Source organism: Anser brachyrhynchus (genome assembly GCF_964034855.1).
Source record: "Anser brachyrhynchus genome assembly, chromosome: 4".
NCBI lineage: Eukaryota > Metazoa > Chordata > Aves > Anseriformes > Anatidae > Anser > Anser brachyrhynchus.
Genome location: NC_137698.1, coordinates 72737126 through 72749212, shown reverse-complemented (window position 1 = coordinate 72749212; position 12087 = coordinate 72737126). Strand labels below are relative to the sequence as shown.

Sequence of the window (12087 nt, the reverse complement as noted above, 5' to 3'; positions counted from 1 at the left end):
CTTGACTCCTTATGAAATGCTACAAAGAAGTTTTTTACACATCATTGCTCGAGATGTAGCTCTCATTCTGGTGCAACTTGAAGCAACTTTATCAGGGTCCATGGCATGAATACAACCACGTAGGTCAAGTCCTGAAGGTTTGACTCAGTCAACACCGTCTTTGAAGTCAACGAGACTGAAGTTATTGCCTGATAGGAGGAGTAGCCCATCTGGGATTTCTCAAATTAATGAACTTTAATAATAAAAATGATGATAAAAATATGTAGAATATATAAAAAAGATATTGTCAGCTGCTTTGTTTGTTTCTGGATGTGGGGGGTTTATATGTTTAGTCTGAAATGTTTTTCACTTGGATATCCTATAACTAGATTTCATGCTGTCAGGAATTGCTGAGTAAAAGCGTTCGGTAACAATAATAACAGAGGGTGTGCTTTCATAATCCTCACAAAATAGATAAAGTGGACGTGGAAGCTGCTTCTTGGCCTGGGTGTTGGGGTTCTCCCCAACATTGAGGATTGCGACCCCTTCATTTTCATGGAGGCCTTCCCGCTGGAGCTTATCGAATAAGAGAAATAAGAGCTTATCAAATAAGAGAACCAATAAAAGACATCAGCAATGTTTCTCTCCACATAGTAGAGCTATTCAGGCAGCTTGTTTTTTTTCCCTCTTGGCATTTGTTTAGTCTGTTTGGTAGCTCTGCCGGGTTGAGTTTTATCCCGTGCGGAGAGCAGTTATGAGAGGGGACGCATCAGCTGAGCCGTATGAAGGTAAAAAACAAATAATTTCAGCGGCTAACCCAAGGAGAAGACTCCCCAGCAGTTTTATTTTCGAGCTGGATCGCTTCAAGTTTAGCTTAGCTTCATTCCCAGAGGGGCTGCACCCGTGCTGGCAGGGTGGGATGTCCCGTCCCCCCCCGTGGGATGTCACCCCCCCCGGGACATGCCATGTCCTCGTCCCCGTGTCCCCAAGCCCCGGGGGGCTGTGGGGGGGGCTCGGCCTGTCCCCACGGGGGTTTCCTCAGGGGAAGGCGGCGGTGTGGGGATGAGGGGGGACACACTGCGGGAGCATCACTTCGTGGGGCGCGCGGGGAACGACGGAGGGGTCGTGGGGCGGGGGAAAAAGGGTGGCGGGGCGTAATGAGGGGGCCCGTGGGGGGTCTGAGGGGGTCCGGGGGGGGGCTCAGCCGCCGCAAAAGGGTTAAGGGGAGCGGCGGCTCGGCGGGGAGGGCGGGGGCTGCCCGGGATTGGTGCGAAGTTTGGAGCGGGGCGGCCCCGCACCGCCCTCCGCGGCGGCTCGGCCCCCACCGCCACAAAGCCCTGCAGGGAAAGTTGCTCCCGAGCCCGGCTCCTTGCGCTCCGCCACCCCCCCCCCCCAACCCCCCCGCCTCCCACCGCCCCTTCCCGGCCCCCAACCACCCTCCTCCTCCTCCTCCTCCTCTTCCTCCCCCCCCAAGCCCTTTCCCCCTCCCGGCTCCTTAAACGGGATTCCGGCTCGGAGGGCCGCGGGACGGCATCCCCGGGCATCCCTGGCAGGTCCCGCTGCCCCCCTCCCCGCTCGCAGCCCCCCCCCCAAGGGAAGCAAGCAGCATTACGACCCCCCCCATCTCTTCTTCACCCCCTTTCCTTCCCACCCCACCTCCCCTTCCCTTCGCTCCTCGCCGGTGGCTCCCCGCTGGCAGACCCCCCCGGGGGGGGCTGCGGGGATTTCGGAGGAGCCCCCGCTCTGTGGGGACCGGGGACACCCCCCCCCGAAGGCAGCCCCCCGGTTTTGGGGCCGGGGGGTAGGGGTGGAGATGAGGTAGAGGCCGGCGGCGGAGCGCCCCGCCGGGCGCCGTGGCCGCGGAGGGCATGAGGCGACGGGGATGGGCGGCATTGCACGGTGCTAGAGCCCCGCAGGCAGCCGAGGTAAGTCCTTGTGTGTCCCCCCCCTCACCAGGACCCCCCCCTTTTACCACCCATGTCACACCTGGTGCCATCGCCCCCACCCCATCCCTCAATCCCCCGCTGCTTCCCCGTAGCAAATCCCGGCTGGTAAAGGCTTAAAGCTGTGCCCCCTCCTCCTGGAAAAGGGGGGAGCCCCTTCCTTGGGGTGTGTATTTGTGTGTGTGTCCCCCCCCTGTGTGCCACGGTGACCCCAAACCTGGTGGCGAGGGAGCTTTGGTGGATGCTGAGCGGGTTGCGTGTCCCCTGGGGGCACGGGGTGTTCCCAGCGGGGTCTTTACAAGGGTGAGGAATTCAGGCAGAGTTTAGAGAGTGAGAGTTTGAGGAGGGGGGGACGCCGGGGGGGGGGGTAATTACCCTAAACCTGAGCTACCCCGCTTGCGCGTCTGGCCGCGAAGGCATCTTCAAGAATCCGGATAATTTAATGCGGTTTTGCTGTGGGACGCACCTCTGGCGGGCAGGGAAACCAGCGGGGCTTGGCTTGGCTTGGTGGGGGGGAGAGAAGAAGGAGGAGAGGGACGGGGAGAGCTGGCAGAAGAAGTTGTGGGGCGCACGAAGCGGCGCGGGTCCCCGGCACGGAGCGGGGCTGGGGGCTCCGAGGCGGCCGCACGAAGTTTGCTGGGTGCCGATGGGCGAGGAAGCGTTCCTCCTCCCCTCCGCCCGGGCTCCTCCGCAAATTGGTAACCTGGAATCGTGTTTTATGGCCACTCGCTAGCGTTTTGTTTGCCTTCCGGACTGGCTCCGTGCGGGATATCAGCGAATTATGCACTAACTGGGAGCTTAGAGCAGCGTGCTGGCCTCGGTGGGTTCTTGATTTATATCAGGCTGAAGCAGAGAGGAGGGCAAAGTTTTGCTCGCCGAACGCCGAGGAATGAATTACAAGTACGGTCGCTGTTTCATTCGCTGCTCCTGCCCTCGCGCCTCTGCAACAGGCTTTAAAAGTCTGCGAAGTCGCGGGCTGTTGGTTCGTTTCCCCCCCGTAATTATTTCGCTTTCCTTCCCTTGCCTCCAGGTCTGAGAGGACGGTGTCCCGCACGACCCAGAGGGGTCTGGCTTTCACCATGGACTTGCAGCTCGCGCTCCTTTTTGCGGGGATAATTGCGTTTTCGGACTCGGCCAGAGGTAAGGGGACCGCGGAGCCCTGGAGGGGACCCGTCAGTGTCGCTGCCGCCAGGGCTCGTCCTCCGCTCGGGGTGCGTGCCCCTGCCCACGTGCACGTCTCCGTACCTGCGGGGTTCGGGGCTGTGGATGGAGCACGGGGTTTGTAGGAGGTCTCGCAAGCGCAGGTGGACTTGCAGGGGCTTTTCTCGTGCGCCTATAAGAAGTACACGGACGATTTTAAAGAAAAGCAACCACATTCCTCCGTGGATCAGAAATACCTCTCCCCTCCTGTAATCCCGCCAGCCTCTGCCCTGTATATTCCCACTAGCTAACTAAACAAACACGTCCATTAACCTCCTCGGTGACAGACAAATGACAGTTCCCAACAGCGAGAGCATATTTTAACGCTGGGGCTCCAGCAGTCGATCAGGTTTCAATAAACAGGTTACCCCACCAGCGGCACAGCAAAATGCATTGACCTGGGAGCGGCAGGGGCGAAAAAGACATTTCTTTGCAGGAAGGTGCTTTAACCCAAGCTCCAGGTCAGGGCAGGGGGAGCGCTGGGTTTTCCTCTGCTTTCTCCTGCCCCATCCCTTGGTGGGTACTGTCCCTGGAAAGCCTGAATGAGAAACCACGCTCCCAGCCAGCCCAGCCAGCCCGGCTCTGGTCACAAAGGAGAGGCTGCATTGTTCCAGCAGAATGGGTGTATGGCTTTAGGATGCAGATCGCTCCAGCTGCAATTCCCAAGAGTATCGGCGTTGCGTGAATCATTGAAAGACCTTTAAATCACCCAGCGCCACGGGGCTGTGAATTAAAAGATTTAAACTTGCCCTTCGTTTGGGGCTGCAACTTGCCAAAAATAAAAGCAGGGAGTGAGAGGGGGAGCAGCGTTACTCTAAAAACCCAAGGCTTGGTTAGCGCGTTGCTTTTTTTTCCATCTTGGCATTGGCTCCCAAGCAAATATTTTATGGAGGCAGAAGCACTATAAAATGATTCGGCTGGAAGCTGAATGAAAAAGAAAACAGTATATAGGCTTGAAGTCCTGCGAGCGCGAATTCCAGGCCAGGTTTACAATGGAGACTCAGTTTAAGTTGTAGGCAGCGGTGTGTGAGTTAAGAAGACCTCATGGATGTAGGTTATTGCGATAGACCTGAGAAGTCGGTGGAGTTCCGGAAAAAATCTGAAGTGGGCAGGAGAAGACAAAAAGATTTTTGTCTCCGCTCTGAGCGGAGTGTCGGCTGCTTTCCTGGCAGCCCCTGTTTAAATGTTGTTTGCACTTGTCTTGCTCATATTCTTTTATTGCCTCTGGAAAATGCAATGTGATTGACTGTGGGCTGCTGTTGTGTGATGAAGCGCCAGAAAATTAACAGCGTTAATTGCAGAACATCATTGTTTTTCCTATATGAAGGGTTTTTTTAAGGTAACTTTAACAGGATCACATTAGTGATTGGGTTAACTGAACTCTCTCTTTTCAGAGCCAGAAAAATCCATCCTGCAAGTGGATGGAGAGATGGTCCTGGTTATTTAAAATGAAATAGAGTTTTAAAAGCCAGGGCCAAACGCTGAAAAACTGTCATTCACTCACTTGCTGCTACAGAGAAGAAGAGAAGGAAAAAGGTGTAATTGTGGTAAAAAGAAAGACACAACCCTAATGTTGAAGTCCTGCCGCGTGCCTCTTTAATATCGAGAGTATTTTTGGTAGCGGTGGACATAGATGAAAGATCAAACTCGTACATGAGCAGAGGTGGGACACTCTCTGGCACACTGAAGCCTTATTTTGGGCTGCCGAGTGTCGCCGATTATTAGGTGTTTACATTGGGATAAATTCAGATTCTCATAAAAAAAAAAAAAAGTGCCTGGTTGTTAACGTGCCTGTGGATTTTTTCCGGATGTATCATGCTGCGGGTTCGCCACTGGAGATGTGTACATGCTACCTGTTTTGGGTTTTGTGGACAGGCTTTTGGTCGCATCTCAGCCTGAGGTTGTGAAGTTTTTCCCTGGAGGAAGAAGGGCTCTCTGTTTTGCCCAAACAGTGTTTCATATCTCTGTCCCGATTGCAGATTGTGCGTGTGTGGCCAAAGCGTGCCAACGTCTCCTGGGCTGCGCCGTTGAGCTAAATAGGTGCTGGCTCGCAGTCGAGTGAGGAAGGTGGCTGAGAAGGCTTAGTGTGAAAGCACTGGCCCTTCTCTTTTTCTTTTATTAGGCAAAATGTGCTTTTGCTGGAATTAGAACATTTGTTTGGAGCCGGCTGGTGTCGGGGAAGGGCTGTACCGAAGTGCATTTGCACAAGGGGGCAGAGTTAAGTTGCCCACGCGCTCCAGCCTTGCTATTTCCTGACAGTTGAGTGCTCAGCTGCAATCTTTCATTAAATGTTACGTTGTAGTATTTTTATATCTTTATTTAGGTGATGCCTTGTAAGGCGAAGGGCCCTGCAGGACTGCCTGATTGGGCCAGCGCCACCACTTTCCTCCAGGTTCGGAGCGGTGCCTACTGGCACTGTCCCTTGTACGCCTGTGACCCAGTGCTGGGGTACAAAGCAGCGCAGGAAGGGGGATTTCTTAGGAAAGCAAGATAAACTGTTAAGAAAGTGGCAAAACCTTCAAACTATCCATGCAGAGCAGAGAGCAGGGCTGATTTCAGAGGTCCAGGTGCAGAACTTGCTCTGTCTGCAAGGATGAAGGATGAGGTAGCTCTGGCAAAGCCTGAACCTACATTTTCAGGGGCTGAAATTTAAAGACTTTGGCTAGGGGCTCGTCTACACCTGCAAATGCACTGGAATAACCCTTCCAGGATAGTTAATCTGGAATAAATCCCCCAGTGACCAATCTTAATCCAGGCTAAGGATCTCCTGGAGGGAGCCTGTACCAAATTAGCGTTCCTCGGGGGCTATTTTGGTAAACGTCCAAGCTCCCTCTTTCCCTTGTGGGTGAAAATGAGAGCTTATGTGGGCACGAAATCCACTCTTTGAGGACGAAACCTGCGTGCTGTGGCTCTCTGAGGGGGAATATACCTTCTGGCTGGCAGCCGGGCGCAGGGCAGCCGCTTCGGGCCCTCCTGCCAGCCACTGCGGGTAGCGTCAGCCCTCAACCTGGGACAATGATGCAGGTCCGGTGGCTCGTCCCTCGTGTCACTCCATTCCTCTTCTCTCTGGACAGCCCTATACGGGGTACAAAAGTCCCCAGCGTCCTGCCCTGGCCCCTCTCTGCGGGGACGAATGCCATCTTGGGTCACTAACCTTTCGTGACTGCGTCCTGCAGCAATGTAGCTCCGACCAGTCCACACCTCCGGTCGGATACAGGTAATACAATCTGATATTTTCCTGCTTGTGTTATCTCAGTGACACGCAACGCAATATTTGTTCCAAATCTGTCAAGTAGCCATCGTATTCGCTTCGGTGACCGTACACGGTAATGCTGGGACGTGCCGGGCTTGGGCCTGTGGCTTAAGCAAGACCTCATGCGGTATGTTTGGGAGTTTTTGGTAAGAGCAGCGACAACCCTCCCGTTAGCGAGTAAACTGATATTCTGCTGGAAACTAATTAGATTGGAGGTTGATTTCATTTTCGGTGCATTGCGTAGGGAGGGGAAGAGCAGGACCTTAATTACTTTCTGCTCTCGCACTTTTCTGCGCGTCGCTTGGCTTGCAAGTCTGGTTGGTGCCAGCTTTGTTTGGGAATTTATTGTAGGGGCTGCCTCAAAATTCAACAATTTGGGACAGAAATAGTGCTGTGTGCCATTTTTACTTGCCGAAGTATTGGAGAAAAGGGAGTAGGGTGCAGGAAAGTTTGTGGTAGTTGTGTTTTTATTTATTATTGTTATTTCTTGGGAGATGAGTTCGTGATTCTTCTTCATATTTTCCCTTCTGTAACTCTGGTTTATAAAAGTGAACAGTAGTTAATGTGGGTAAGGTAATGATAATATTAAAGTGATTACTGTTGGCTTCTGTTTAAAAGCTCCTTTATTCCTGTTCAATGGGTGCTATCAGGTATAACGATTAGGTAATTTCTCGCTTGTGAAAGAGAAGCACATTCACATCTATAGTCTGATTCAAATTTTACGTAAGTCACTGCAGACCTCTTGGTTAAATTTGGTGCCTTTTTTTTTGTATTATGCTGTTAGGTAACTCGCTCATGAATAATCTGTCATCATGACTTGTACCCAGAGTCAACATGACAATATATGAAAATCCTGGTTAGTTGCTTGTTTGTTTCTTTTTAAGCCCCGGTTCCTCCCTTCTTCGGAGACTGTTGGTCTCTTTAAATTGCGTCTGAGTTTGAACATAAAATACAGCGTGCGTCATACTGGAAACTTCGGGTTGATTTTATTTATTTATTTTTATTAGGAATATTACGGAACTCGGCAAATTACTAAATGCATTTAGGTTTTCTTTGAAGTTTTTATAACTCTGTCAAAGTACATATGCTTCTTTGACCTTCGTTAAAAGACGCAAACAGCAAATTAAAACACGCCTTTTCCGTGATGAACTTGTACGCAACACGGGCTGAGCTCCGAACTCTTGACTTTTATCCACAGCAGAAACTCTCAGATGCCATGAGGCGGTGCTGGGGATATGGTTCTTTCTGGAAAAAATGTCATTCAAAAAAAAAAAAAAAGTAGAAGAAGTGACACTTGCTAGCAAGTAGGAACCCATTTTTTGGTTGACGGAGCCAACCTTTCCGGACACACTGACTGATAATCGCTTTCCAAGCGGCCGTCTCGCAGTGCGGTGGTCCGGGAGCGATGCCGATACACGTGGGTGCAGAACGGGGTGAATGCAGTAGAGATGGTCACTGCCTGGCTGTGCGTTTTGGATTAGTTACTGGAAGAGATTTAAAAAGAAAAGAAATTCCACTGGAGTGTGAAAATAATAATGCAGAAGTCTTCTTTTGCCTAGCTTGAAATTAAAAAACAGAACAACAAAACCCTGTAGCTGTAGCTTTATTTATTCAGTGGGAGTAGAATCAGTGCAGCTTTCTTTTTTTTTTTTTCCTTAAAACTCCTTGTGTCTGCAGTGACTTGTAAAATCACGCTGTTCAAAGGGTCCGTGCAACTGTATCCAGCATTATAGGAGTCAGTGGAAATGCTCTTTTCTCCCGTTTCTTTCATTAACCTGCTCATTTTGTCTTGTTTCAAAGAGTTTGTCTTTCATCTGCCCTCTTCCTGTGTTTTCTGGTGGGCTGCTCAAGCTGAAATGCATTTGTTCTTGTTTTGGACATTTAATTTGGATTTCTATTCCTTTTCTTGTTCTCCGCAATCAGCCATCCCGTGGAGCTTTCTATATAAAAACGTGCTTCCATATGTATTTAGCTGTGCTGACCTGTCCTAATACTTTGCACCAAGGTTTTTTATGAATACTCTTGTTCATATAAGGGAATTTTTTAAGAGCAGAGCCAGCATGAACGCAGAAGTTGCAAGACTACTGCCTGTTGCAAGCCTGTTGAGCCTGGTGCTCGTTCGCAGCAGCTGTGGTACTAAAATAAAATAAATAAACTTGCAAAAGTCAGCTTGAGCAGTCTGATCCTGCTGTCCCAACGTAGTATGAGATAAGCAGATGCAGCCCATGCCAGGTTCAACAGGTTAGGACCTGATTCGGAGCCTGTGAGCGTTAGTGCCGTGACTCCTCCTCAGTCCCATGGGCTTTGGATCCATCTCTTAAGGATGACTTGCACAGATGATTTGTAATATCAACCGCTGGACTGATCCCTGAAGTATGCCAGAAGAGGAGCCGTGGGCCAAGTATGATATTTCGGATCCTGCCATTCGCCTGCTCAACGGTACAGCCCGGGCTGGATTTTTTTTTTAGTCTAGAAACACACTGATTTTGCCTGCTGCAGGCTCTGGCTGGCAGCTGGGCTGAAAGCAACTTGGAAATTCCTGCTGTAACTTCGGGTCAGCCCAGGGGGGTTTATCCCCAAAGAACGGGTGCCATTCTGCAGGCAGGGTTGCTGGGTGTGGACTGGCCCAAGTGTTATTTAACAAGTTAATATATGCCGTCTGCCGCTGAATCCATTCACATCTCCGATTTTTTTATTTTTTTTTCTTCCTTCTGAGTCAAATAAACACGGGCTGCTTGGAGCTTGGTTGGTTGCCCTGATTACACAGTCTCCCCATTGTATCGCAGGAGAAACACGGTATCCAGCGGTGCCGCGAATAACCTAACGTTTTTATTTCGTCCCAACCGCTCCAATTTTCAGGAAGAATTTCAGCCAATAACTCCAGGCTACTTCTTCCATTAAGTGTTCAAACTTAATTTTGAACTTTGCTAAGGGAAGGAAAATGTAAATTGGGAACAGAGGCTTCCCAGAGAAGGTTAATGTTTCTCAGGACTGCTGTACCTCTATTCTCAGCCTCTCCTCAGTGACAATGGTGGCTTCTTGGTTTGGCAGGACCCAAAATTGCTTCTCCTCATGTCTGGTGAATTTATTTCATGAAAGATTTGCACAATCTTGGGCATCCTGTCAAGTGACCGAGAAGTGAGTAATGCAAGAAGTGTCATAACCTACATGCCACTTGGGTTGTATTGACTTTGGTGGGTATTTTAGGAGCTGTCAGTATTTGTGCATGTTAAATAAAAGCACAGGAACAGCAGATAAATGCAGAAATTGAGATTTTAAAGAACTGCCTATTGTGCAAATTAATTCATATTCTCTGCGCTGGGTCTGCTCGCATATGCCTAATGAACTGATGATAATAGGAGTTTGGTATTGGCTTTGTGCTGACTCCCAGTGGCACCTGTGGATGTCGTAGTTCTGTCCAGAACCAGGTGTCCAGGAGAGAAAAAAGCTGGAGGAGGTCATGGGGGGAAATCTAAGCATTAGCCAGCCTCTGGGAGAAAATTTACCCTGGATTAGGGTACTGCTGACCTTGAGTCCCAGTGAAGCCAAGCCTTGGAAGAGGGTCTCCAGTAGGCTGCATGCTTGCTCTGCACAGGATGGTGAGATGCAGCTATTTCAAATCTGCCCTATTTCCCTTTTCATCCATGTCCTCCCAGATACCCCCCTGCCATTACGGTGTGATGCTTGATTGACTTTTGACCACCATGTGACTTGGACCAGAAGCATCCTGTTTTAAAGGGAGGTCTTTCATTACAGTTGCCAATATTTTACTGTTGCCTTTTATGGATTTAAACCTTCCCTTTTTTAGACAGAAGTGGATGGGGTGAGGCCAAGTGAACTCCAAAGGAGGGAGAAGGGACTCAGCCCCACCAGCCGGCCAGAATTAAACAAGCCAAACTCCTGGCGTTGGGCTGCTACAGACCCTGGAGCACTGTGAACTGGTTTCTTTTTCTCCTTTTTCTTCTCAACTAATAGATCTGCGTGCGTTCGAGTAACTGAGGGAGCTATTTTTGTTCTGAGCTAAACCAATCTGTTAACACTGGTTAAGCAGTGACAAGCATCAGACAAGTTACAGGTGTATGAACTGCATGTCAAGGATGGAAAGGTTAATGAATAACAGGACAGACCTCTGGACGTTGTGGGATATCTCTCCGGGGATACTGCAGACTCTGTGGAAGGAAGAATGCTTGTCTGGCATTGACCAGTTGATGTAAAATTGGTATCAAAAAGTCTTTCAAAGTTTGGATACCCTTGTGATAGGAGATGCTATATGCCATCCTCTTCTCCTTCTGGTTAGACCAAAGTCTTTCACGTTCTTCTCCAGATTAACACAGCATCCGGGTGGCAATCCCAGTGTTTGTTTAGCTAGACAAGTAATATTTGGAAGTACTTAATGTATTTTAGGGAGGTTTAAAGTGGGAAGCTGGAAGGACAGTTGCCAGCTCCACCAGCATATGGAGATCAGGCTCTGTGCTCACATTTTGGCATATGGGGTCAGATACTGTTCTGACTTACAAAGGTGGCAGTCCCTTTAGGTTCAGCGAGTTGTGGCTGAGTTGCTGTGAGTAGCATTAAAATTTATAATCCTACCAGAGAACAGGCACTGGGGCCTTGTCAGACCAGGTTGTGTGTCAGATCTGGGTAGCGGGGCACCAAGCCAAGGCAAGGTTCATCGTGATCTGCAGGAGTTAATATAAAACTAGATTAAGGGATCAGAGCTGATGGGTATCATTCCTCCTCCATCTATTCGCAACCAATCAGAAATGCAGTGTTGGTGGGGTTAATTTCGTTCAGGCCTAATGAAAGTGGAGCTTTCAACTTAATCATGGCCCCTGACAGGTGTTTACTTTTCCTTGACAGGTCTGATTGACAAGGAGTTGTAAACCTATTATGGGGACATTTGCATATGCAGGGGAACAAGCTTTGGGCAGTTGATTTCTAATTGCCGGATTTGTTATCTGGAAACATTTGCCACTGTTCTCAGCACCCATCTATTGTTTCTGTGATACAAAAGAGACACAAAGAAGCGGTAGAGGCAAGAGGCAAGTGCTCAGGGGCTGCAGAAACCATAAGGTAGGCATGGGGCAGTGGTCTAGACCAGAGCATGGCCTGCTTGTTTTGTTCTGATTCCTTGCCTGCTCAAATTGGGGTAGACCAGAGGATTTGGAGGATTTCAAGCAGCAGTTTGTAGTGTGAGTACTCCTATTGGGGTAAGGATTGCAGGTTCATAGAGGTGGGAATCTGTCTGCTTTTTCCATGTTTTACCACTAATCCCAAGGAAGAACGCAGCAAGGCACTCTTCAAAAATAACCTGTATGTTTTTATACTTATTACAATTTATTGAGAGTTTCCGGTGGAGATTGAGACCCAGTGCTCAGCATAGGCGTTGTTCCTCTTCTAGATACTGTTGGGAGAAAAAGCTTGTCTCTCTGAAGACTACAGACTAGCTAAGTAGAGTTTCAGGCTTATTTTTCTTTTATCCTAGAAAATCCAATAAATCCAGTAAATTCTTTCAGTGTGGTCTTCCAAGAGTTTTTCAACTTCATCTGACTCACAGATTATTTGAGTGCCGTTATAGACTAGGGGTCAAGCAAGTTAATTCCCAGAACAGTATGCTGCCCTGTTTTCAAACTGTGTTAATCAGGGTTTTGAGTCAAAGCATGGTCGTTTGCTTAGCGAAATTATTTTCCTGTTAGAAAATTACGAATAAGC

At 49.4% G+C, this 12087-nt stretch overlaps 1 protein-coding gene across 4 annotated transcripts in view; it reads left to right on the top strand.

Annotated features, from left to right (window-relative positions):
• The first annotated feature begins 747 nt into the window (after positions 1 to 747).
• Positions 748 to 12087, top strand: part of FGFRL1 (fibroblast growth factor receptor like 1) — a 176110-nt gene continuing 164770 nt past the window's right edge. Inside the window, exons 1-2 of one of the 4 annotated variants that reach the window (XM_080590096.1) lie at positions 748 to 767; positions 2953 to 3062. In XM_080590096.1, coding sequence (XP_080446222.1) covers positions 3002 to 3062 — 61 coding nt within the window. In that variant the 5' untranslated portion in view covers positions 748 to 767; positions 2953 to 3001. Of the gene's footprint in view, positions 768 to 1300; positions 1905 to 2568; positions 2621 to 2642; positions 2823 to 2952; positions 3063 to 12087 lie in introns of those variants that run through there. The other 3 variants (XM_080590095.1, XM_080590097.1, XM_080590094.1) reach the window with 3 other exon arrangements.